Below are 26,840 nucleotides of genomic sequence, written 5' to 3' on the forward strand. Positions count from 1 at the left end.
GCCTGGCAGCCAGCAATTGTTCACTAAATGTCAGGAATTACGATTATCCTAATTCAGGCCCAAGATGACAATGTATCCGTGAGTTCTCATTTCAAACCCACCACATTCTCTCACTCTGCCTACGTATGTGCATGTGGTTCATACACAGATGAGAGGGCACCCTGAAGGCAGCAAGCAGCTCCTCAAGGCTGCGTGATGGGGAGATAGGTTCTAACTACCCCTAACATGAGTTGCTTTGACCATCGCATGTGGCCGCAGCACCGATTCCTTGCTCACCAAAATGAAAGTTACGTCGACAAAATTCCACCCACCAGTGGACCTTCCAGAGAGCGTCTTCCTGTACCTGAACCATGGAGGACGGTCACCCCTAAGGGGTCAGCAGTGACGGCAAGCTGCCCTGATGTTTCCTCACTTCTCCTTCCAAGAAAACATATTCCTAACATGGGAAAGGCATTGTTTTGAGTCAGATACTCCCTGAGACATAGGAGCTGAAGACCTGAAGTGACCTGCAGAGTGAGGGGCAAGGTGGTCGTGTAACTCTGGGAAGACAGACCCTTCTGCTGTCAGAGGGAAGAGACACTGCAGGATGGTTTTTAAAGCCCCAGAGGGATGCCTGCACATCAAAAGCTATTCAAAATGAGCAGTTGACTCTGATCATTGTAAATAGATCAGAAACATGTGTATTGAATCCATCCCCTTAAACTTATGGCTGGGTGTTCCCAAATGCACAGCATTTGAACACCTCAAACTTTCTAAAAATATTTGGGGTTCAAAGTAAGCTTTCTAAGGAAAACGAAAGCCACATGTTTTCTGATCCATATATACTTAGCTTATCAAAATGATGTTTGTTTTTTAACAGATATTTGATGTCTGGGGAAGTTTAGGGTCTTTCTTATGGTTTAAAAATTTTTTTTTTCCTTCTTAGAAATGGGAAGAAGTCATTGCCAAGATAAAATAACTTTACTCCTTAAAGATGAGGCTGGTTTCAAACTTGGCTAAGAAATTCTTTCCTATCTTTATTTTTAAGTGTGGGCGAAGAGGGGAGGGAAAGCAAGGAGGCAAGTGGGTGCTGGGGATTTAAGGCTCTTTCCCTGCAGGGGGTCCTGCACTTGGCTTCCTGGCCCTGAGGGTGGAGGCCAGCTGTGGGCAGCACCCAGATCTCCCATGGAACTCAGATGGCGCCGCCCACAGTGGTTCATCACTCCTGGAACCAGAGGAGCTTCCAACAACTTATCCTTAGCCTGGTTGTTCATCGGAGGAGAAGCTCTCACACCTGCATCCTTTCAGCTACGTCCGGAGCAAGTGTCATCCACTTTTTGACTCTCAACTGCGTGAAGAGTAAAAAGAGAAAACACTGTGCACACGTAAAGTTTAACAACATGCATGGAGAGTCGGCCGCCCTGGAATGGAGGGAGATCCTAGGGGTGAAGGGTCTGGAGATGCTGCTGCCATTGCATGATGAATATGGGACCCGCCATACACTTAAGTTCCCGCCATTAAAGGGAGACGGGGAACATTGTATCATTTCCTTTTTTACTGTGGGGAGTTGATAAATGGCCCTGCGGGCCACGGATGCAGCAGGATGTCAGGGAAGACCTGCTGTCCCCATGCAGCTTGGCACAGCCACAGACTGGTGCTTGTAGTGACTGGTGCGGCCCCCCAGGGCCTGTGCAGAGGCAGAGCTTGCACCTCACGACGGCCTGGGGGTCCCAGCCCTCCAGAGAGCATGAACGACTCTCTCCGCCAAAGATGAATTTGTTTGGTTCTTCAGTGCTTAGAACCTTCCAGTCCCACACTCAGCTCAAGGGTTAATGGACCAGGAAGGGTGACACTCAAGCCCCTTGTCAGCTGATTCCTTAACAGGAAGGAATTCAATGCATCCTGGGATCCACGGGGTGTTTCTCCAAGTGTGGGCTCCACCTGGGCTTCAGAATGCCCCTGATTTAAAATGCAGAAGACCCGGCCCCCCACGCCTGCCGAAATGGGAATGGGGAAAGGGCTTCTGGGGGACATGCATTTTGAACACGTTTCCCTAAGGGTCCTGCTTCGCCGTTCTCCGTGGAACAGAGTGAGAGGTATCTGGGAAAGAGGTTGGAGGAGGGTAGGTTACCCAGCAGGAGACACGCGGTTCTGGATCTTCATCTCTCCTTATTTGTCTCTCAGCCTCTCTCTCTCTCTCTGCCTGTCTGTCTCTCTCACACACACCCCACCCTGGGCACCTTCCCTTGATCCCCCACTGCCTCTGCTCCCCGAGTTCACCCATCAGATCGCCGCACAGCCCCCAGGGCTTTATCTGGAAACCAGGAGGTGATGCCTCCCAGGCCTCGCCCCCTGTGTTCTCATGCAGAACAAGCAAGGGATCCACGTGCCTCTCCTTTAGGAAGCCCACACATACCTATAAGCATTTGCTGCCGACGAGACCACTGTAATCAGCGGGATGTGGAATTCCAAGAGTGACCACTAGAATCCTCCCATGGACAGGACCCTGCAAACCCTAGCTGAGAGGTTCTAGTGGTCATGATTCTTGCTGTCTCTGCAGAAGCACCTGCTGCATCCACAGGAGCCCAGATCAGAGCAATCTGTTCTCCTGTATATGAAACATATTTATTTTCCTGGCCAATTCTCAATGTCTCATGATCTTTATCATGACATCACATTCAGCATTCATTTCTGCTTTTGTTTTTCCATAAATAAGGTATAGTCTGCTGAGGTTAAATTGACCAACTCTATCCCAATACAGTGCTGAGCACAAAAACCAGAGTCCTGACCTCAAACAGCCTCAAAAAGGAGGAATAGGAAAATGCAGCTCATGGAACTCCTCTAGAAAAATCAAAGGGACGTGAGGAACTACACTTCCACCCTAGCCGTGGTGATCCATACAGACTCATCAGCAATGGACAGCTCAGTGCCAAGAATAAAACATGCAAGTGACAAATTCTAATTCGGGGACAAATTAGCATAAAAAATTATCTTTAAAATGTTCTAAGTTGGAGGACTCATTTGCAACTTTATCAGAATGTAGGGGGATCAAGTGGTCTGATGAAAAAGTATTTGTCTATACCTGAGCCCAGGGAGCAGCACAGAGAGCCTATGAGAAAGATTGTCCACATGGCTTAGTCACACGTGAAGTGCACACACATGCAAAAGCACACACGAGGCCGACCCGCCCAGAGCCACCTGAGGCCCATTCAGGGTGGAGCCAAGATGAGCGGCCCAGGCTCTCCCTGGCACCACTGTAACAGCGTCAAACCATGGACCTCAAACAGGGGCCCTGGTGTCAGACTCGGGGCAGGGGATCAGCCACTCCATTAGGGCTTATGTTATTGTAAGAAGATCTTTCAGCCAGAAACCAGCTGACATTCCAGCCACATGTCTGCCCAGAGATGGTTCCACTTAGGAGCAATACATACATCCATTCATATATAATCAAAAAAAAAAAAAAAAAAAAACCTGTGAAAGAGAACAGGAAGGAAAACAATCTTACTAGAAACTTGAACTTTCCCTGCACATCTTCCCCTGAAACCCCATGTTTTCAATTATGCCATACTGAATCTATATTGATGCTAATATGTTTGCATTGCTGGCTTTCATTTTATTTTTTTTACAACTCACCGCAGGACAGCAAAGTCAAAAATATACCATTCTGATCAACAGGACACATCTGCGGTGAATCCACACAGAAGCAATTAATTTCCTGGTGGTATTTTTACACTGGGGGCCTGATGCAGGCCCCCATTATACAAACAAAAACTCCAGACAGCTCCTGCTGCATGATAAAAAATAAATCAGATTGCAGAGGGCTGTTTGGCCCAGGACTGCTACAGGCTATGCCTCGTAATGAGGCACCCCGACACTAATTATGAAGCTTATTAAAGACAATTGTCCAACTTGTTCTAAGTGTAACCTATAACCATACTAAAGAAGGCAGACACCCAGACACTAAAGAAGGCCGCCCCCTGGCCCTGCACAGTGGACCACGCGGCGTAGCCGGGGTTCGGATCGAATCACGGAAGCGGTAGGACTGTGTCTGGCAAACTGGTCAGGATAAATGGGTTGGAAGGGCAGGTGAAAATCCCAACCGCTCAGCGGTAATTCACCCATCAGGGCTCCCCTGCCCTCAAACAGCTGCCAGGGAAGGGTCCAGAGACCCTCCGAAGCAAACATCACCAGCACAGTATTTTACTATTACTTATTCTGGATCTTCTCTAAGGTTGCAAAAGCAATATTTCAATGTACTCTTTCAGAAGGGGAAGGGAGAAAAAGAAAGATTAATAAAGATGTTAGGAGGATGAACTGCTGTGAGATTTGTTTAATTATTCCCCACAGGACTGCCCCAGCAATCTGCTGACATTTAGCCCCGACCTTGCAAATCCTCAGTAAATATTAATATATCAACTCAAACAGGGACCGCGGTTTTCTTGGTTCACGGAGCTCGGAGAGATTTGCCACAGTGGGGAAAAATAATGTGCAGAACTGAGGAGACGCGCTGCTTTGATTCCACCTTCTGCTGCACACATGAGCTGGGAGCACCAACAAAATGGCAATGCTGTTCCTTTGCCACAGCCGTAGAGTGACACTTCAGATGCCTTTGCTTCCCTTTGTACAGCCTGCTGGAATAATCCCAAAACCACAGTGGCAAGAGATTAGAAAGGAGGGAGAGGAGACTCGGGTAGAGGAGAAACCGCAGTTGATTATCTGCAAGACTGGAAATTTTAATAAGGTGGAGGCCCGCCCTCCACTCCGATCCACTTCCCCAGAACCGTGGGCCCCGGACAAGGGCAGGGGAAAGCATCCCTCCCAGGCTCTGGGACTCAGCCTCCACCTCCCCCATTGCCGCCTGCTGCCCTCCTGGATCCAGGTTCTCACAATCCCAGGAGCATATCCGAGCATGGAAATGGCTGGTTTTGACTGAGAGTTTGCCAAAGGAGAGAAGAAAAAAAAAAAAAAAAAAATAGTGGTTGCTTTTTTAATTTTGCCCTACCTGTGCTAGCGGTGGTGGTATTTTTGGAGGTTTTCTTTTCCTTGCCTCAAATTCAGATAGCTGTTATTGACACATTCTCTCATAAATATTTTGAAATTCCTAATGGTTGGATGTTTGCTGAGGGCCCAGGAGGCCTCCAAAGTTCCTGGGTGTAAGAAAGGAGCTTCCTGGGCCACATTTGGCTATCAGATGTACTGTGCCGCAGAGTTAATGCGTGATTAATTTTATTCATAAAAATGTTAATCACTTCATTGTGAGATCTTCTTAACATTCACTGCAGCCAGCACCTTTTTAATTTCTCTTTCCCACCGTCTCGCAGATGTATTTAATATTTTCAGACATTGCCGCAGCTACCCGAGGACCCGGCAATTAACCATACATTTAAAATTCAATAACAAGCAAAGCTACACCAGCGACAAACAAGCAAACGGGAAAAGACACACGGAGGAAAGACTGCAAGTGACCAGCTCGCATGGCTCCCTCTGTCTGCAGTCGCCCCCTGACCTTCCCCGCCCTCCGGGCCCCCCTCCCAGGAGTGCCTGAGCCCCGACCCCGCGGAGGAACCGGGACAGCAGCTTCCCCGCTCGAAAGGGCAGTTTCAAGTAGAAGGAATTAAGAAAAAATGCCCTTCGGTTTTGAGGATGTAAACCGTCTCGGAGTTATTGCCACCGCGGACAGACAATGGGGACGGTGGGGCGTGAGTAGGTGGGTGCGCCGGCCCCCTGGTGCAGCCGGGCCATTGTGTCCCCGCATTCCGCCAGTGCTCAGGCCGCTGGGTAAATGGATTAGGGGATCAGAGACACCCGCAGCGTCTGCAGAAACCGAACAGCGGCCCGCAGGAAGAGCTGCACTTGCGCCCCACCCGGGCCGGCGGGGGATGCTGGAGGGGGCGGGTAGGGCGTCCACCAGGCCTGAGCACCCCGAGGCCCCTCCCAGAGCCCCCGCTGCGCTGCCCGCTCCCCTGCTGGGCTCAGGGCCACCGCCTTCTCTGACCTCCCACTGAAGACAGTTCCAGAATTTCCGGCCACTCCAGGGGCCTCCCCAACCTGTGCCACCCGGGTGACTTGCATGGGTCCTGGGCCTTCTCCTCCACTGAAAACAAATGATAAGAAAGAAATGTTGAGGCTGCGTGATGCAAAGATGAATGGATATATTGATAGTGTCCATTGACACGTTTTCCTCCACCTAAAAGAAACTTTTCTTTTCATTTGAAAAGAAATTAAATATTTTCATGAGCCTCTAAAAGCACTGTGGCCCCAGACCCTGTGGACCCTCTGCCACTCGGTCCCCTCTGTCTGTCCCCCCTATGATGTCTCAAGAGGGCCCATTTGCAGACGTCTGTATTGGGAGGGAGGGGTATACATCCAGCTTCAGTAGCTGGAGCACAAAGGCAGCCAGCAGTCCCCGTGGGATGACCTTCTGAGGCCTCTCAGCTCGGAGCTATAATTAGGGCCGCTGGCTCAGAGGGGCGCTGGGGCAGACCTGCAGGCTCTCTGTCCCCAGCAGAGCTGAGAGGGGACGGCTGTGGGGCCATTTACTTGGAGAGACCAGTCACCCCATGCCCCTGGGTGGACAGGCGCAGCCCAGGAGACCTCTCCTGGGGGCGCTGCTCCCTTCACGCCAGTTCAGGGGACGCCTTAAGGTGGCCGGGCACTGTCACTACTCCTAGAGTGCACCCCTCTACCTCCTTGTTCTACTTCCTGGCCCACCCAACCCTGGATTCACCACCCCAGGGCCAACCCTCCCCCACTGAACCCCCCACCTGGAGCTGCATCCTCCAGTTGAGGCCAGAGAGATGAGACAGGAAGCTCTCCAGGGCCAGGCAAGTCGAGGGACCACAAGGCACAGGGCGCGTGCTCAGTGTCAGGTACCCAAAGCTTCCTCTCTCTGGTCCCTGGGAGGCCTGAGAGCCTGACTGACTCATACCCCAGTGCTGGGCCCTGCAATGCGGCCCGGGCAGCCCAGGCGGGGAGCAGAGACCGTCGGAGGCTGGGCAGGCTTCCCAAGCCCCTACGGCCTGGCCTGTGTACCCCAAACCTGTGCCAAGCCACCCCCCACCAGCAACCCTCTCTGGGCTTAGCTTCCTTCCCTCCTTTCTGACCTCCAACTTGAATGCCCCAGGGGCAAAATCCCATTCCCACTGGCACACTTCCTGCACCACTTTCAGGACAGGTTCTGAGCTCCAGTCTCCCCATAAACCTGAGCAGCCACCCGGCAGCCTCAGCCCCAGCCTGACCCTGCCTCGGCCACCCAGCAACCCCGGGCCTGCCGGCACCATCAGGAAGGGAAGGAAGCCCCAGGGCCGGAGGACCAGAAAGAGTCCTCGGCTTAGGAGAGGGCCTCGGGCAGAGGGGCCAGGGCCCTGCCAAGGCCTCCACTCCAGGGAAGAGGACCAGCGCCCAGCCTAGGGCACCACGGGTGTGCGCCCACCCTGACCTCTCTCTCTCCTTTCCCCCTCCCTCCCTCCTTCTCCGGCTTCCTAGCTCCCTGGCAGTCCCATCTACAAGGACGACTGAAACTTTATAGGGCATGATTCATCGGGTGGCAGCCCTTCGGAGTCACGGCGACTATTACATTAATCAGTGTCAGGCCGCTAAAACCGAGATATGAATATGAATTCTCCATATTGCAGGCGAGATAAATGTGCTGGTGATTATAATTGATCGGGGGAGGGAGGGAAGGAGGGTGGGAGCAGCGAGATTTCAGAGACCAGCGGGTCACCGATTGGGATGGGGCCTGCACCCACTCCCCAAGTCCTCAGACCAGCAATGTCTGAGGGGAGATGCTGGTCTAGAAAAACCACACCTGGACCATCTCCCCGTCACCTCTGCAGGCCTGAGCTGGAGCAGAGAGGAGGTCTCCAAATCGGGTTTCCTCTTTACCCTCTCCCCAAAAATAAGACCTAATAAAGACAGAAGTCTGCCGTCCCGGACACGGGGTGCCTTTCCTATGGGAACCTAATCCCTGAGGAGGAGGGAGGCCAAGTTGCCAACATTAATCCAATGGACATCCCTCACCCTTACCCTTTTCAGGTTTAGTCTCCTCCTTACAGGCTACTGACACCCTCTGAAATTGTGCTGGGTACGGGTAGGGGAAGGTGGGAGACAGCACCTCTGTTCACACAGAAAGTTCCAGAAACACTTCCACTTTGGCTTTAAAGAAAAGGGGGTTTCTATGTCCACTCCCAGATATTTCAGGTGCTGAAGCACTGGGCTCATCAGGACCTCCCGGTGGGGTACCGCTCACCCCTAGGCGTGCACACCCTAGGTGGCTGCAGTGGTTGGGAAAGATGTAAACAAATAGCACACAAAGGACAAAAATGCTTTTCAATGCTCAATTAAAAATTCATGTCTAGCTCTTCAATGGAGGAAAATGATTCTGAGGCTGGCAATCTGATTTCTTTGCAGTGACGCTTTGGTCCCCAGGAGCGGGGCACGGACCCTTCACGACTTCTAGGCCACAGGGTTCTGAGGCCTCAGACCGCCCCCACGGTGGCTCAGCCACCTGGGCGGCAGCATCCGGGGGCCCCACATGTATTGGATAGAAAGAAAGAATGGAAATATGCTTTGAAAGCAGAAACACCTGCATGGACCATCCTATTTGATTCTGGGGTTTAGGGGTAAAGACAGTGGAACTGGGCCAGGGGCAGAGGCCTCCACAGCCCACTTGAATCCCACCTGCTGCTTCCTGCAGTAGCTCAGAAGGGGTTTCCCCCGCACATTTTGGCCGCCAGAACAGCTTGTCTCTGGGTCAAGAACGCACTTCCTTATCAGAGGAGGAGAGCATTGCTCCTCAAAGATCTGGCGGCGCGCACTTTCCCAAGAGCACAGGAGTCGCCGGGTCCCAGAGGTCAGGGTGGGACCCGAGGTTCTGTTCCAGAGCTCTGGAATGGGGAGCGGAGGGCCGCACTGTCCCCTGCAGTCCTAGCATCGAGGACAGGCCAGGAGCTCCTCTCTGAATCGGCAAGGGCCCCTGGGGACAACGCGAACACCCGGAGCGGAGCCTGGTCTTCGCCCCACTCCCCAAATGCCAGCAGCCTACGCAGCAGGCCCAGCAACACACACCCCCAATTTCAAACAAGCGGGTGGCACTCTAGAACACAGAGAAAGCCCCTCGAACATAATTCGAGGCTCGCGTCCACAGCACCCCCAAAGCCAAGGACCCGCAGATTTGGGGCCCTACCCCAGGAGCGAGATCGACGTCTCCACCAGGGCCCTATTCCGCTTGCGGCCCATAGAGGGCGCCTCGAGCACGTCCGTTCGGAGTGGAAGCGGCTTCACCGCGGCTGCCGGCCGCCAGCCGGCCCTCGGCTCGGCTCCGCGGCCCGCCTCTCCAGCCGCTCCACGCTCCGCACCCGCGCGCCCCGACGTGCCGTCGGGCCACGCTTGCCGCGGCCGCCCCTTCGCGCTTCCTCCCGCCTCGGGGGTGGCAAGCGGGGACCTTTTCCTCTTCCTCTAGACCGATGGCGGCGGGGGGAGGCGCTGGAGAAGGACGCGGGCGCCGGGGGCGGCGGTCCGGTGGGCGGCGCCCGCTGGTTCTCGGCACGAGCGCCCCTTTCCTCGCCGCAGAGGAGCCAGGGGCAGCCGGCCGCGCCCGCTTTCCCCTCCCGCAGCCTCGCCCCTCGCCGCCGCGAACGGCCCCGGGACAGCGGGTCCCGAGGGTCTCGAGGGCGAATCTGGGGCTCGGCTCGGGGTGGGGGAGGTCCTGTCCGACCCCGGGGACTCGGCCTCCACCCCACTGGGCCGGGTACCTCCGCAGCCCCCATCCTCACTGGCAGTTTTACAAGCGTCTGCTTTCGCGGTGTTCACCAATTCAAGGGTCCTGCACCCTCTGGAAGTGCAGGCTGTGCATCCCGCTCCGCACGCCCCACGGCCCGCAGTCCTGACCAGTGCGGTTCCCGAGGCTCCGGGCCGGCTCCTTCTGCATTGTTTCCTACCATCACTCCAGCTGCCTCCCAGCCCAGCGGCCATCAGGGCGTTACTGGCTCCTCGGCTCGCTCGCTGGGTGCGCCCAGTGCAGGGCGCATGAGTTTAAAGGGGCGTCCCTGGGAGACCGAAGCCCGCTCCCCTCTTTGTCACCCACACACACGACTGCAGCCCCGTCGCTCACACGCCCAGAGAACCACAGAGCTGCATCCCTGGCAGGAGAGTTAAAAAAAAAATTCCAATTTCTCCACGTGTGATTTAGCCAAATAACTAAAAAATACACTGAAAGCAAAATTTCATACTCCATTATGTCCTCATTCCACTTATGAAACGCCCCGACGCCACGATGCACCGCTGAGACAACTGGTTATAAACTGATTTCAAATACGAAGTCCTCCTTTGGGGAGAGGATTGGCAATTCTTTTCACTTTTCCCCCATCGTTGCCCGCTTCAAAAAATCGTTTTATAAACTGCTTAAAATCGAACTCATCTATGTCTTGAGAAGGGCGTGTCCAGATAAATGTGTAAGAGTTGGAAGGAACTGAACTGCCCACAAGGATTTTGTCCTGGTGACGTTAACAAATGCAACAACGATCAGGAGACTGAGAAGCACCGGCCTTTTGGGTGGAAACTCCCCCGGAGCTTCTCTCCCCAGCCACAGGCACTACAGCCCTGCCAGAATGCCAGGATTCCTGATGCCAGGATTCCTGATTCCAGGATTGAGGACGCCCCCAGCGACACCCAGCCACACACAGCAGCAGGAGCAGTGGCCATCATTTCATTTAGTTTATTAGACAAAAATATATGATTTAGACAGGTTCGCTGACGCGCTATTTACAATCTGAAATCACTCTATATACAGAAGGGAAAAAAAAAGAAAGAAAGACAGACAGAAGCACATGGGGGCATTTACCGAACTGATAATTGCCCTGAGCACGGTGACGGCCACCCGGGGCGGCGGGCAGAGGCCGGGCTGCCTGGACGCGAGCTCGGGCCGGACGAGCCCCTTTCTGCAGAAAGCGATGGATGGGAGTCCTTGACTTCGTTGCCAGATTTGCCCTTTACACCAGTTTGAAATATTTGTCTTGATTCCTCCCTCACCCCCTCCCTCCCGAACTTCTCCCCCCTCCCCCCGCAAAAGTAAAAGAAGACCCTGGATCAGGCTGATGGGAGGGCTGCTAGGATCCTCGGCGTCCCCTCCTGCGGGGCCAGCGAGCTGCAGGGGAAACACAGCAAGACAAGAAGAACACAGCGCTGTCAGTGGATGGAAGCTGGGACCCAGCGTGGCCGGTGCTGCCAGCCAAGCGCCTGCGGGGCGGGGTGACCTGCCCCGCGAGGCTCCCGGCTCGGGAGAAACTGGGGCGGACTACGCTGGCCCAGGAGCCCGGCTGGTGGACAGCGCCCCGTCCACGCTAACTGCGCGACCCCTCTGCCGCCTGCCACTGCTCAGCCTCCGGCCCCCGAATCCCCCTCACGCCTACCCAGAGGTAAACACCAAAGGCACTCACTTGTCGCGCACGGGCTGGAAGGGCGACTTTAACTGCTGTGCCGGCGAGTCCGGCCTGGGGATGAGGTCTCTCTCTGCGAGGGAGGGGAAGAGGCAGAGCGTTAGGGCCGAGAGACAGTGCGGGGAAGGGGTGCCGCAGAGGGCCACAGCCCCCCCCCGCCCCGTCCCTGGGAAGTGTCTCCAGGGAAACCTCCCTGCCTCCCCCGGGACAGGCCAGCGGGTAGAGCTCAGCTTTCTCGGGAGAGCTGGAGGGCCGTGGCCTCGCTCCTTGAATTCAGGCAGGGATTACTGCTCAACCCCGAGCTCAGCGGTCACCGCCTCTCACCCTCCGGGGCCAGTGTTCCCCTCCATCCCCAGCATCGCCCGGGATCCGGATTACCGGCCTGGGGCAGGGCGGACGTCCCCGGGCGCTGTACCTGGGAGCGAGGGGCTGCTGCGGGACGAGGCCTTGTCGCCGTGGAGCACCCCCGCGGCCACGGTGACGGGCGGCTGCGGCGGCGGCGGCGGCGCGGACAGGTGCGGGCCGTGGGGCGCGCCAACGCCCAGGAAGGAGCGCACGTTGAGCAGCGAGCCCTGCGTGAGGAACGCGCCGTTGGTCCAGTTGGAGAACTTGCCGATGTGGCAGGTGTACAGTCCGTGGCTGGGCAGGAAGGCCGGGTGCTGCAGCGGCGCGCCCGCGGGGGGCCCGTGCGCGCCCGCATGGCCGGGGGGAGGCGGCGAGGCCTTGGGCGCGCCGTCGGGGCTGGTGGCCGTCTCGGCCAGCGACCAGATCTTGGGCTTGCTGTGCGGCGCGCCCTGCAGGCCGCCCGCCGCGGCGCCCGGACTCAGCAGGCGCGTGCTGCCGGGCTCCGGGACCTCCTTGGCCAGGCCCAGGGGGGAGTCTTGGGGCTTGAACGTGTCGGCGGCCGCCAGGGGCGAGCCCTGGTCCCGGGCCAGGGCGGCGGGCGCGGCGGGCGCGCGCGGCGCCTCGGCTTTGTCCTCGTCATCCTCGTTGCTCTGGTCGCCGTCGTGCTCGTCGATCTTGTCGATGTCGATGCTCTCCAGGTCGATCTCCTCGTCGTCCTCGGCCTTCTCAGGGTCCCCCTCGGTATCGCTTCCGAAGAGAGCGCCGTCCTCCTGGTCCTTGCTGCGCGCGCCCCACGTCACCTTGTTCTCCTTCTTGAGGCGCCGGCGCGCGTTGGCGAACCAGGTGGAGACCTGCGTGAGGGTCATCTTGGTGATGATGGCCAGCATGATCTTCTCGCCCTTGGTGGGGTAGGGGTTCTTGCGGTGCTCGTTGAGCCAGGCCTTGAGCGTGCTCGTGCTCTCGCGCGTGGCGTTCTTGGGCCGCCCAGGATCCCCGTATTGGAACTGCCCGTAGGGGTAATAGGCCGGCGCCGTGTGGGCGGCGAAGGTAGCGGGGTGCACCCCGGGGTTGTCCTTGAGCTCATACTGTGAACCCTGCAGCCACAAGGCCCAGCGAGGGAGTAGAGAGAAAGCAGGGGGAAGAGAGAGAGAAAGAGAGAGAGAGAGAGAGAGAGAGAGATGAGTCCCCCAAACTGGGAAAGTGGAAGGCAAACGCTCCCGCCGGCTCCAGAATAGGTAGCCTAGTCCTGATGCACCACCCGGGTTGGAAGAGGGGGTCAGACCAGAAGCTGCCTCCAGAAACTGCCCTTCCACCAATCATGGAGGTATTTTTGTCACTCAAGAAAAGTTGCAGAATCCTAGAATCTCTAGAAGACCACAGCGGGAGCCGCAGCCCCTAGGATTTCCCTAGGCCGCCCGCAGGGCGCCCAGCCCCACCTCCCAAAACAACTCCAGAAGCCCGGGTGTCCAAGTTTATCTCACACTTGCTAGAGGGGAAAACCTTTTAACCAGCCTGATAAAACAGTTTCTCTAAACGTAGAGAACCCAGAGCCCAGGCCCCCTCCCTTTGACCCTGAGGGGGTCAAACAAAATAAACCATCCTGGGTTTTCTGAGAGTCCAAATCCACCAGCAATTTAAAATGAAAGCACACTCCTTTTAGCTCCCAAATTAACCTGCATAGAATGGCTCGCCCGCCCCGCACTTAAAGGTCCACAGTGGGTGACAGGTAATTTAAAATTTTAATCCTGGCCATCATCCACAACAATAACAAAAACACCATTTGTTTTTTTTAAATACAAAAAGAGGGTTTATCCGGTAAAACATTAACGGGAGGGCCCGGAGCACCAACTGCGCAGAGCAGAACTGTTTCCTAGGCCTCTGCTCGGAGACTTTATCTCTCAAGTTTGACTTTGATCAGGAGCAAGCAAGCACAAACTGTTTGCAAGGCATTTAGAGGCCGTGATTTATTTGCAATCAATATTCTTTTTATCATCGGTAGTAAAACACAGCAAGTCAAATTATCCCATCAGGTTTTTTGGTAAATAACATTTTATCTTTCTAACAACCTCATTAGGCCTCATTATTACCATAAATTGCCCAGACAGACATTCACTCACAATTTTATCTTTTGGACTTCCAAATCCCCAACCGTAAAGGCTTGGAAGCCTAGACCTAGAATTTGGGTTTGGATTTAGGCTTCCTTTCCAGGAAGCATCAGGAGACCAGGAGGAAACACATGCGCACGTACATCTACCTTTGGGGGCGGGGTGGCTGGATTTCTATATAGTTTCCCCTCCATAAAAGAGGAAAAAAAACAAGCATCTCCCTTCCCAACCTCACTACAATGGGAGCAGACCCTCACCATAGAGGCACCCCTCCCCTGCAAATGCAGGCGAGTTTCCCGGGTTTCCCAACTGGCACACATCTGTATTCAAAATTTCTGTAAAAAAATTATAATCCTCCATGTAAAAATTGTCGAGTTGTTGTGTTAGCAGAGAGGGGAACCGGGACTCTGGAGAAAGTTGCAAAAAGCAGAAGATTTCTTTGACTAATTAGTTCGGTGGTCGAGGCCCAGAGACAAGGTTTCTCCGGCCAGATTTCGTTTTTGCCGAATCTTTGCAAAATGTACTTCGCACTTTTCTAATTATTTTCGTTGTAACTGTAAGGAAGACATTTTGGCCTCGTCTCTGCTGGGAATTCTTTTTGAAAGGATACCTTGTAAATCTCTCAACGCTTCCCCCTGCATCCCGGCCGCCAGAACAAAATGGGAGCTGATCTTTTTTGATAGCAACCGATCTGAAAGGCAGCTGGGGCCGCTTTCAGAGAAATCGGCTTTCTTTTCAAAACTACAAGAAAAGTTACAGGAAAACACACCGGCCGCTTTGCTCCTTTACTATTGTCGGGTATGTATTTCCTGTCTCTTCTTCGCGGAGTGGGGAGACGTGGCGAGGGTGTGTGGGTGGGCGGGGGTGGGGGTCCTCGCAAATTGCGTGACCCCGCGGACAGCAGTGCAGGAGGGGTCTGCCTCCCCGACCCGCGCGCCCGGCGAGCCATTCCCAGCAGCCCGAAGTTTAAGGCAGACTTTGCAGTCAGACCTAGGAAAATGGACCCTTTAGATCAACAGCCCCGCGGAGCATGAAATTTGCAGCCCCCGACTCCTCCATGTGACACCCACTGGGACAGGAGCCTAAGAGGACAGCATTTATTTTAAGCCCAGGGACACCGCTCTCTTCAACCCTCCATTATGCAAAGCAGGAAGAAAAGTGCTTTTCTTTCGGTGCAAATGAAATGAAAACTTTGGCAACTTACGAAAGTCAAAGCAAACAGCGTTTCAGACGCCAACAATTATTTCGCCTTCATTTTTTGTTTAATTTCAAATTTGCACTCAGGCCTCTAAGAGACCCCTCGGCCTGTCCGATCTCCATTGTTAGGCTTATTTTGACCGCATCTACTACGCTTTAAAGGGTTCAGATAAAACTGCACGAGCCCTGCCAAAGAGGGAGAAAATCGAGTCTCCCTGGCTCAGCCCAAACGCTGAAATGGTCGCGCCAGCGGGGCCCGCGGGCCGGGAAGGGGCGTCCGGGTAAACCGGGCCGAGCCGCCCCGCCGCCACCGAGCCAGGGGCGCCGGGCGAGATTGCCCCCGACCTCCAGCGCCGGCCGCGCGCCCCGGCCTACTCCCGCGGCCTGCCGACTCCCAGCGAGACCCCCTGCGCAGCCCGAGCCTCCTACCTCCCCGCTTCCCGGGGCCCGTGGCGGGGCCGCTCCCGGCCGTCCTCTTCGAGCGCCCGCGGCCACCACCTCCTCGGCCCTGCCGGCAGGGCTGATCCGGCGCCCGCTCTCGCCTCCCGCACTCCGCGCCGCCCGGGACCCGGGCCTCGGGACCCGGGCCGCGTGCGGGGCGCCGAGCAGGCCAGGCTCACTCACCATCTGCGAGAAGAGGCTGAGGTCCGCGGCGTAGGGCAGGAAGGCGCTGTAGTTGGGCGCGCCCGCGTACGGGCCGGCCGCCGCGTACATGCCCAGCACCGAGGTGACGGCGGCCGCGCCCGCGCCAGCGCCCAGCTCCGCCGCCCCGGGCCGGCCCGACGAGGCGGCGGCGGCGGCCGCGGCAGCCGCGGCCAGCACTCCCGGGCGCTCGCCGCCGTAGGCGCCGGGCCCCGCGGCGCTCAGGTACTGCGGGTAGCCCAGCTGCGGGAAAGACATGTCCGCGGACTCGGTGGCGGCGGCGGCGGCGGCGGCGGCGGCGGCGGCGGGCAAGTATTAAAGGGTGGGGGGTGGGGGAAGCGCAGGGGGCGGGGGAGGCGCGGTTTGGGGAGCGGGCCGCCGGCCGGGCGCGCTCGGGCCGGCCCGGAGGCGGGGGCCGGTGGCTGCTCCTCGGCCGGGTGCTCGCTGGCGCCCGGCTCCCGCCTGCGCCCGGATCCGCGATCGCGCGCCGACTGCGGCGGCCGCCCTCCGCTCGGCGGCGGGGCTTTCAGACACAATTTGAAGTTGATGCTTTGATTGGCATCCCCTTGAGCGCTGGCCCCGCCCCCGGCTCCCCTCCTGCCCCCTCCCTGCCTCTCGCCCGCCCTCGCCGGCTGCTCCCGCCCCTCCCGGCGAGCACGTGGTGCCCAGCGCCGGCCGGGCCACCTCCGCCCGCGGTGGCCGCGCAAGCGGCCGGGCAGCGGGTGCGGGCCCGGAGGCCGCGGGCTCCTTCCTCGCCGGCCCCCGGGGCTGTCTGACAACCTGTCGACGCCGGTTTACAGCTGTCGGACACAGCAGCTGGCCGTTTCGCAGCCGAGGTGTGTCCTGCTTGCTCACAAAAAACACCTCGGCGCCTGCTTTTACACCGTTCGGGCGGCGGGGAAGGGGCAGGAGGGACCGCGATGACAGCCGGCGGGGAGCGACCTCTCCTCCGAGGTCCATGCTGCCTTTGGCTCCCCGGGTCATCTTTGGCGGAAGTGCCACGAAACCGGCGTGGCGCGACACCCCGACGCGGGCGTGGCGTCCCCGTGGCCCCCACTAGGTATTAACAGGTCATCTGGCAGGGGCTAGGCTTGCCTCGCTGCGCTTGGAGACGCGGGAAGCGGCCGATTCCTGCAGGCTTTTCCAATTGTGAAAACTTTGAGAAAGGGCAACCCCAGCTGGGAAGCCACTAGCTTGGGGGAAGCAGATGGTCGGTTCTTGGGGGTGAGGGGAAAGGACCACTTTTCTTTGCGGAGGAACAACCACTGCGGCCGGGAGGGAAGCAATCCGCCCCTACCCCGGCGAAGGGAGAGGCCAGCCTGGCCTGGACCCCCTCGTTTGTCCACTAGGTGAGCAAAGGCAGGAAGTAAACTTGTGTGGAGCGCGCCGGCCCGAGGCGGCGCCGCGACCAGGCCCGGGACCCGGCTTCCCTCTCCTCCTCCCGCCAGAAGAGCGGCGAGCGACCGGCCGGGCAGAGCGCGCGCTGGGGGGTGGCTCCGGATTGCCTGGGGTCCTGTGGGGCTGGGGCGCAGACGCCGAGGGCAAGGTCCTCCTCTCCTCCCTGTGCCCTGGACCTCTCGGGCAGGCCGCTTCTGCGCTGCGCTCAATGGCTTGGTCCTGGAGGCCGGGTGAGGAGCGCACCCAGGGTACCTGCCTAGCCTCCCGGGGCCGCTTTGCGCTCCATCTCCTAAGCTTCAGCCGGCGCCAGGCGTGTACTCCCTGCTGCTGCGTTCGGGCACTCGGAACCCAGCAGGAATTTCATCCAGGGACCTGGGTGGCGGCCTCGTTTGGGGGACGTTTGGGGCAACAGAACTGAGGCCATGCCCCCAGAATGCTGTGATGCTGGTGATCTGGGCCACCTGTACCCTGGACACCGACCCGATCACCATCCTCTAGTTCCCTATTCCAGCGGCCCCAACCTGCTAGGTCCAAGGACTCCCCGAGCATCAGGAAAGATCCCGTTTCCCCCATCTGGGGATCTGAGGACAGTCACAGAGCCACCGCCTATAATTAGCGACAGTGACGCCCATAATAGTAATTACTAATTACCAGCTGTGTAATCAGGCTTTATTTTCTGTGTTCAGGGTCAGGTTTTCTTCCTGCTCATACCGTCCTCCCTCTTCTCCAACCCCTACCCCCACCCCACTAACCAGTCCCTGCTCATGCCAGAAACCCCATGCCACTGCCTGGGCTCCTTTCCTGCTTTGACAGCTTCTGGGGGGCCGCAGGTGGTCAGTCCTGCTCTGAGAAGCCCCTAACCGCAGCTTCCTCCTGCTGCCCAGCCCACCACCCTGCACTCCCCAGCTCCCTCTCCCCCAACTCCCTCTCCCCAAAACAAACCGACTGGCCAGCCCCACCACTGTCCTGTTTAGCAAACTCCAGTGTCACATTTCAGGGTGACAGGTAAATACAGGTGAGATAAGCCCTCTTGTGTGACTTGGAGAACCAGGTGGAATGTAAGCCCAGAGAAAATCCTCGGTGTCAAGATTCAGCCACAGGGATGAATCACCTGCCCACCGCCTACCTGCAACAGCCCACCTTGACCTCCATCACACGGCAGCCCTCACAACTTGGGGGGAAATGGAGGGAGACAGGGCAGCAGGCTTTGTCCTGACCCTCAACCAGCCCAGCAGTACCACCCGCTGTGCCTGGTCTGTGCCACCTCCTTTCTGGTCATGAAGTGATTGTAGGTTCCTGAAGGCACCTGGGAGGTGAGTGGGAATGGCACACCAGAAATGGTGCCTGAGGATAAGGAGGTGATGGGGGAACTGGTACTGGAAAGGCCTGTGGTCTTGCCCCCAGGGAGCCCTGGAGAGGTGCCTGTGGCCTTGCTCTTTCCCTGAGGGCCAGGTGCTGGGATCCTAATGCAGCCTGGCAACCACCACTCCCCATCTCTTCCCTGCTTTCTCCTTGGCCCTTTACCCCAAAACTTGCACGTGGAAAACTAGGAAGCAACGTCGACAAAAATAAAAATAAAAAAAGAAGAAATCTGCTTCCCATCGTGGAGAGGGGGAGGGGCAGAGAAGGATCTAGAGACTTGCTGGCTCCATGTCTTCCCACCAGCCCTCTACTCAGTTTTATCCTCAAGTGGTTAAGGAGGGCCCAGGAAGGCCCAGGGTGCCTGAGCCAAGACAGCAGGCCCTGTTCCCGAACCTCGGGCTGACTTAAATAACCGCCTAATGGATCCAGAACTTTCCCCAAAGAGGCCGGCCCAGTGCACCACCTAAGCCCTTCTGACGTCTAGGGCTGCCACTCTGGTGGCCCGAAAGGCGCGGGGTCAAGAGACGGACCAGCCTGGTCCTGCGCCCGGACCCGCGGGCACCGGAAGGGTACGCACGCAGGCTGCGGGGCTTTTGTCGCCACACCGTCGAAAACCGACGGCCTGGAGCCCTGCCGCTCTGGATGGGTGACTGGGGAGACCCGCTTCTCAGATCTTCAGCCACCGTCCCCGCCTCGCAAGGGGTTGCTCAGGCAGGCCCGGCCACTAGTCTGGAAGCCTCGCCGCCCAGAGCATTCCCCGACCCTGTCGCCACCGGTCTTCACTGAGCCGGAGGCAGGGCCTGGGAGCGGTGCAAAGCCAGACCTAGGGGTCGCTGCGCGGCCGAAGTGGAGCTCCGCCCGGCGGTGTCCTGGCTCCGGTCTGGGAGCCCTGTGCTCAGTAAGGACCCCCACTAAGGGACCCGCGGCAGGTGTCCCCCATCGCCGGTGCGACCCCGCGGAGCTCAGCAGGGGCAGTTGCCGGGACCCTTTGGCTGGAAGGCCCGGACCCTTTGCGCGCCGCAGCTGGGACGTGGATCTCTGGGTGCCCTCGTGTGTGTGTGTGTGTGTGTGTGTGTGTGTGTGTGTGTGTGTGTGCAGGGCGCTTGTGTGCAGACTCGGCTCCGGAGGGAGGTGACTCTGGTGGGCGGGGGAGAGAGGGCCTGGGGCTGTGTACCGGGCGGGGCGGGGCGGGGCGGGGGGCAGAGGTACTGATGCACGGTGCGCGTTTGAACCAGCTGGATGGAAAGTTTACTCGCTCGTTTTCATTATTGGGGGTGGGCGGTGCTAGTTTTCTAATAGGACGGAATCGTTATCACCAATCTGAAAAATACCGTGTCCTTTTTCTTTCCCCAACCCCTCGATAAAAGTTCATCCAGCTCTCTTCCCTCCCCCTGCCCCCCGCATATTTACATAAGGATGAGATTAAACCAACCAAACGGCATCCTCATTTACAATTTCATTTCTTCTGAAATAATTCTCCACCGATTTTGCAGCCTTGCTGACCTAGGTCTCTGAAGAAGAGGAGGAAGCTCGTGGGGAAACAGCCCACTCCCTGAAGCCATCACAGACCTGCCTTTGGCGCCGAGAACCGGGCGACGCAGATCCGACTCGGGGATGCAGCCGTCGTCGCCTTGACCTCATCGCCTGCCTTTCAAAATGGCCATTATTTACTTTGCAGATGCCAGGGCTACAGCGCTGGGCCGCAGCTCGGTGGCAGGGCGGGGCGGCCTGAACCTGGTCCGCGCCTCGCGACTACGGCCCGTCCACCCGCCCTGAAGCTCACACCCTGATTTATGAGTCTTGTTAAACACTCATTTAAGACTTAGTTTCTCCAGCGAGAGCCAGCCAGAAAGCCACCCCGCTCGGCTACAGCGAGGCAAGTGTCAAACAGTCCCGGGCAGTTGAGACCCTCTCCGGAGCGCCCAGCTGTAACCCGGGCGCCCATGGGCGCCAGGCCAGGAGGTGGGTCGGGCTGGCAACTGTGATGCCGCGGCCCTCCCGACCCCGATCCCTGTGTGCCGGGTCTGCCCGCTCCTACCGCTGCAAGCTCAGATCCACGCGGGGGCCCGACCGGGGACACCCCTGGTGCCTCCTGGCCAAGAGTAGCACCCAGCTAACGTCCTGAGCGCGCGGGACTGCGGAGACCCCGCGGCGAGACGTGCGCGCCTGGGCAGAAGTAGCCCAGGGGGGCCCGCGGAGGAGACGCCAGGAAAACCAGGGGAGCAAAACGCCCAGCGGCAAGGGACGCGGGACGGTGACATGCTCAGGGCAGTGCCCCGCACGGTCTGCCATGCAGAACGAGTGTCTGGATGTACTGGGGGCTTGGCTCCCTGGAGCGCGACGGGCGGGCGGGCGAAGCGCGGTCCGGCGCCCGGGGCCTCCCCAACCGGCCTGAGTTTCCCAGGGTAGACAAATGGGCCACAGTGGCCCGGCCTGGAGTGTCGCGACGTCGCCGTCCCCGAGTGTCGGAGGAAGTGAATTATATGCGTGCGCACACACGTAAATATTTTATAAACCTCCCCTTAATTAACCAGATCGTTCCCGTTAGGCCTCCAATATGAGCCACGGCAGCGGTGTGCGGGTTTTCAGGGTTTATAATTTGATGTCACCAGGCGGTTGCGCGGGGGCAGAGGTGCGATCGCGGTGCCAGCTGCACTTGTATTTATTTGTTTTTCTCCTGTGTTCCTGTAGGGCGCCATTATGCAGTTTTTAATTAGTTTGTGTTTGTAGTTCAGCCGTCCCAAATCAATGCCATCCCGGAGCACGGCGATGTAAATTCTCGCAGTACAGGTGTAGCTGCCTGCTCGGGAACACGGGGAAGCGCGTGTCTGACAAATGAAAGCCGGGCGGCCGCGCAGCCGACTGTCAGCTCTCGGCAGCCGAGAGGCGCAGATCAAAGCCATAGGGGACTTCTGCGCCCCCGGAGCGCCTTGGTGGCGGAGGCTCCTAATGCCATTAGAGGGAGGCGGGCCGAGCACGGCCTGGGGGACAAAGTGACTTTTCATTTTGCTCGAGTCCTGGGGTCCCTGGGCCGGCGCTGGCCTCCGGCGCGCCCTGGGCGTGGGGCCTAGGTGGCGCGGGGGACCCTGCGTTAGGCTCGCGCCCCGGACGCCCGGCTGTGCGCGCGTGCACGTAACTAGCGCAGGAGGTAGGTCGCTGCGACTTCCTGTGGGGTTCCGCAGCCTTTCAACACAGAACCCAGAGCTAACAGCCCGAAAACCTCGGGAATCCCCAGGCAGGAGAACCTCACCTCCACCGCCAGGTCCTGTTAGTTTCTCTTCTTGAAATGACCTCTATGCAGTGCGTGTAAATCTATTCTTCCAGCCACCAGGGAATTCTTCTAAAGCTTTTTTTTTTTCTTTTCGGTCGGGAATAAGAGATTGTTCATCTTTAACTAGACCACATAGAAATTATGATTCAATAGCAGTGTGTATTTAATTAGAGTAATCTCACTTGAATTTAATTACCTAGTGAATTATTTGTTTAAAAGGTAGAACGCCTTGTTTGCCAAGTGCAGTGCAGACCTCTGATAAGAACTTGCGTTATAAGGACATTACAGTTTAAAAGCAGTCATGTATTAAGGCTTATATTTTAACTCTTTGAGTGTGTAACTGTTACTGTACCACTCAAACACAAACTACCATCATCGCGGGAAGGATGTGGGGAGAGCAGAGGCATCCTATTAGCCAAGCAGAGGTTCTTTTCTGTCATGTGCACATGTCCCCTTTGAAATTAATATCCTCCAACGTTTCCTCATACAAGTCTATTTTTAAACTTATTTCATTTTTTCTTTCAGACGCGTTTTTTTTTGTTCCCTAGTGCCAGATGACAGGTGCCTATTAGAAGACTCATTTTAAGATTAGTATTTGCAGTGAAGTGGTGCATCCTTCAGGAAAACTCCGGCCCAGCTCCTCTGGACCCCTGAGGCATCCACACTAGCTGCAGGAAGGCTTTCTGGGGTCATCGTCGAAGTTTAGAGGAAGGGAAGCTGCGGTGGCCCAGACTATCATCTCATTAATGCTTAATTCCTAAATTATGGAAGGATTTCATTCTCCCTTGTTTTGCAAAAGCAAGGGCAAATAATCCCAAGCCATCCTTTCTGCTGGGCTCTGAAGTTGACTTGTCTCTGCCTAACTGTTAACACTGGGTGCAGCTCATACAAAGTTCATGACTGGGGTCGTTGGGGAGGAGTGTGACCTGCTGGAAATCTAACAGGATAGCTGTTTTCTGTGGTCAAGTTTCTGCAGCATCAGACTGCTTCCTTTCCTCCTCTACCCTGTGTGATGGACAGAATTCTCTGTCCCTGTGTCGTGGAATTTCAGCAGAGAAATGTATACATAGGATGGGGGGTGGGTGGCCCAGAGAGTGTTTCACCCTCTCACTAAAGAGAGAATAGGAAAGAAGAACAAATCATATCCACTTGGTTGAATTCCACTGTTATTTTCATTAATGGATCATTAATAAAATATTTAATTGCAGGTTTGGGCAGTATTCTCATAAATATTAAATATTAATAATATAGTGTTCAACTAAGTAGGAATGGGCTTAAAAGAAAAATACAACATTTTGATAAGAATTATTAATTTGTTTTTTTAGAGTCCCTGATTTTTATCATAGCTGTGCATTTTAAAACTGATGCTTTAACAACCAATAGTGGTTAAATTACAATATAAACTTAATCATATTAAATTATGGTTACAGTAGCATCTTTCTTCCCAAGAAACAGATCTACATGAATACCTATTTTCAATTTAGTTATAAATTTACTTCACATATCCTTCCAAATAACAACTGACAATAACAACCAGAAAGGAAATGAGATAATAGCTTAGGGATGATAATACATTTCTTAGATCTGAGTAAATCCAAAGATTATTTTCTAGTAAAACCCTCGAAGAAAATGGTATGTGAAGGATAGAAGGAGGGAAATACTAAATGGCATATTTATGTTGGGCTCTTCCAAAAATGTTTGAAATTTAGACCAAATAGAATTCTATCTCCCATGTGTCTCTCTCAGCCCTTAATCATTTATATTATCAAAGATAAAACCTACCTACAAGAAATACCTTTTTAAAATACCAATTGATAAATACAGGCCCACACAACATCCTAGGTAGAAAGTTTCATCTTTCATGCATACTGTGTGGACTGGAAGTCACTGGTTGATAGGTTAAAATCTGTTCATTTAAGGAGCATCCTTTCAACAAAAATGTCCCACAGAGGACTCTTTGGGAGTTCAGGAGACAGTTTCTCGAAGTTCTGAAGATATGCAGAGTCCACCAGCATCTTCCAGGACCATTCTCATAGAAGTACAAAACTGAGGGTATGAAACGGGTCTAAGGGGAGAAACCTAAAATATCCCTAGACCAAGGGGTCCCTCATCTGCTTTTGCACAGACGTCGCCTCACACTATAGGGTCACCCAGGGCTGTCTCCAGAGCTGCTTCAGAGTTCAGGTCTGCCAGCTCCATCCCTCCTTTGCCCATGCAAGAAAAACTGCACAGAGAAGCCTCAGGCCTCTTGACTTTGCATCATCTTTGGGGGTGTTGAGTGAGTATGGATGGAAGGTGGGAATGATGTGCAGAGAGACAGAAGAAGTAGAAGAGGGAAGGTTTTCTTCTCCCAGATACACTTCCAGGGATCCTTCGACCCAAAGAACATGACACGCCCATGACCAAGGAGGAGGCCACTCTGGGCAAAGCCCCAGGTCAGGACACTTCCTTTCTCTAACCTTTGTATGCATGTCCTTCCCAAGCTCCTGGTCTCACAGGCCCTCCTCATGCTCTCCTGCTGAGGAAGGTTGCCAAAATGCACTGTCTATGCCACCTACTCCAGTCTCCGCGGCTCCCTCCACCCTCCAGTGGAAACACACACGGCCTGTGGTCCACCCTCCAGTGGAAACACACACGGCCTGTGGTCCACCCTCCTGGGAATAAGCTAAGTGACTGGCAGGCTCATCATAGCCCCTGATTAGACTGAGGATGGCTGTCCATGGACAGAGGTAGGTGACCTTAACCTCTTGTACAGGGAATATTACATTTTAGTAGAGGACCATCCGTGCATTGACCCAAAGCTCCTAGGAGAGATCCACACTCTGGATGGAGGACTGTGGGAGGAAGGGTGGTCCTTCCCAATCACTCTTTGAAGAAGAGAAGGATTAACACCCTCTTGGCCAATGATGGCTGCTTCTCAGATGCAGCTGATGGCAGAACCAAGTTTGAAAGAGACCTTCAGAATCCTGCTATCTGTCTTAGGCTGCTCCGGCTGCCATAACATAACATCACAGCCTGGGTGGTTTCAAAAAGGGAAATGTATTTTCTCACAGTTCTGGAGGCTGGAAGTCCAAGATCAAGGTGTCGGCGTGTTTAGTTTCTCCCTCCTTGGCTTGTAGACAGCTTCCTTTCTGTGTCCTCACGTGGCCTTTTCTCTGTGCCTGGGTATTCCTGGTGTCCTCTGTGTGTCTAGATTTTTCTCTTTAAGGATAACAGACTGGATTAGGCCCACTCAGATGAGCTCATTTTAACAGAAACACATCTTTAAAGCCCCATTTCCAAGTACAGTCACATTCTGAGGTGCTAGGGGTTAGGCATCTTAGGGGGACACAATTCAGCCCAGAGCACCACACATAGCCACCTGTCCCTGCCGCAACTCCAAATAGCATCAGGGTTTATTAGCTGAAGCTGCATTCATTTCTGACGCTGCAATACATCCTTCAGTTTGGGGACAGAAAAATCCTAAAGAAGCTCCAGAGTTTTCCCTTCTTCAATTTTGTAGACAACAAGGGCGTCTCCATTAAAACCAAAAGTGTGTAGTGTTCAGGAGGGTATTATATTCCCTGTATGAACACTTTCAGGTGTTGGTTATTATCAGAGGTTGAAATCTCCCACCCTGTTTGTTTCAAGTCTAAAAGGACCTTCCAGTTTACATGGTTCGTAAACTCTCTGGACAACGGCCTCAGTTGTGAAGCAAGTGTGTTCTGAGTCCCACGTGACTTCTGCTTTGTCCCCACTCCTCCCAGGCCGTCCACAAGTTTAGGAGGCTGGCTTTGTCCCAGGAGGCTCTGCACAGCCCTGCACCCTTCCTATAATTTATTGCAGGAAAATTTCAAATGTGTCAGTGAAACTCTGTTTCCCAGATTTCACTAAAGAGGAAAAGACTACAGTAGCTAAGCCCCTGACTCGAATTAGCCTGGGTCCCAAGGTCGAGGGTTAGTGTATGGACATAAGTCTGTGTTGGAGAAAGAATTGCCAGAAAAATGGAAAATTTGAGCCCTATTCTGTCTTTCATCAGCAGCTGCGCCTCCCTGCCAGCAGATGCATTATCAGCGTGGCGGTGAGGTGGTGGGAAAGCATCAGTGATCATTTTACAAGCTGAAGACCATGTGACATTATCTCTAGGGTTGAGTTAAGTGGTTTGTCTAAGGTCACTTAGCCAGTGTGTAATAAATCCAGGATTAGAAACTTGGCACCCAGTTCAGCAGTGTGACAGGGACAGACAGACTTGTTGATCTCAGGATGTGACCCCCTTCCCGCCCTCTCCTCCCAAGCCCTGTGGGAGCCCCTGCTGCCTGTGCTCCTGGGTCCAGCTGATCCTGCCTCAGGACCACCAGCAAGCAGCTGTTAGGAGCTCCTGACTCCTCCCTCCCTCCATCCCTTCCTTCCTTTTTACCCTTTCTTCCATTGTTCCCTTAGCAGCAGACATTTGTGCAGGAACCACTTCAAGAAATGGACAGTGTCGCGTACTGTGGAGGACGCTGAGGTACAGGAGACAGCTGTCTGAATACCTAAGTGTCTAAGGTCGGTTAGACAGTTTGGTGAGACACACGCAAGCACCTAATCATTCCACAAGGCAGAAATAAGTGCAAAGAGGGATATGCTAGTTTTAACTTTAGGCTCTCAGCTTCGAATCCCCTCCTACCTTTGGCTCTGTGATGCTGAGCCCCACAAATCCCATTTCTGCATTGCAGGGTTTTTTCCATTAGACTCTGCCCAAAGGGGATGCTTGCAGGGGTGCAAGGCGGGGTAGGGTACTGTTGGACGGAAGGAGCCTGTTCCGGATCACATCCTGTGACTCTCAGCATCCTCCCTGGTACACTTCACCCTGGGAGCACCAGTCCCTCCCTCTAGCAGCAGCGGAGTCCCGTTTTCAGGTTTGCAGCCTCAGAGGGTCAGCTCATCGTGTTTCGTCGAGAGCCAGGGCCAGCGAGCAGTGTCTCTGCCCCAGAGGTCTGGGGTCCAGGTCTGTGGGGCCCCTTTAAATTTACTGTTTCTTCTATCTCCTGGCCCTGGGGCAGCAGCTGCTTCCCACATCTGCCTCTGAGGTGTCCTCCTGTTTTCTTTTCACCTTTTCAATAAACTAGTTGGAACATTATTTATACC

General features: G+C 55.4%; 1 protein-coding gene across 1 annotated transcript; it reads right to left on the reverse strand.

Moving 5' to 3' along the window:
• Positions 1 to 11,017: 11,017 nt before the first annotated feature.
• Positions 11,018 to 15,961, reverse strand: IRX1 (iroquois homeobox 1; the record flags this gene model as incomplete). Its single annotated transcript, XM_079703289.1, has 4 exons — positions 11,018 to 11,122; positions 11,415 to 11,487; positions 11,830 to 12,853; positions 15,686 to 15,961. 4 exons carry the CDS (start codon positions 15,959 to 15,961, stop codon positions 11,065 to 11,067), a joined length of 1,431 nt encoding a protein of 476 aa, XP_079559415.1. The 3' UTR covers positions 11,018 to 11,064.
• Between the last annotated feature and the right edge of the window lie 10,879 nt (positions 15,962 to 26,840).

Source organism: Hyperoodon ampullatus (assembly GCF_949752795.1).
Source record: "Hyperoodon ampullatus genome assembly, chromosome: 4".
Lineage (NCBI taxonomy): Eukaryota > Metazoa > Chordata > Mammalia > Artiodactyla > Ziphiidae > Hyperoodon > Hyperoodon ampullatus.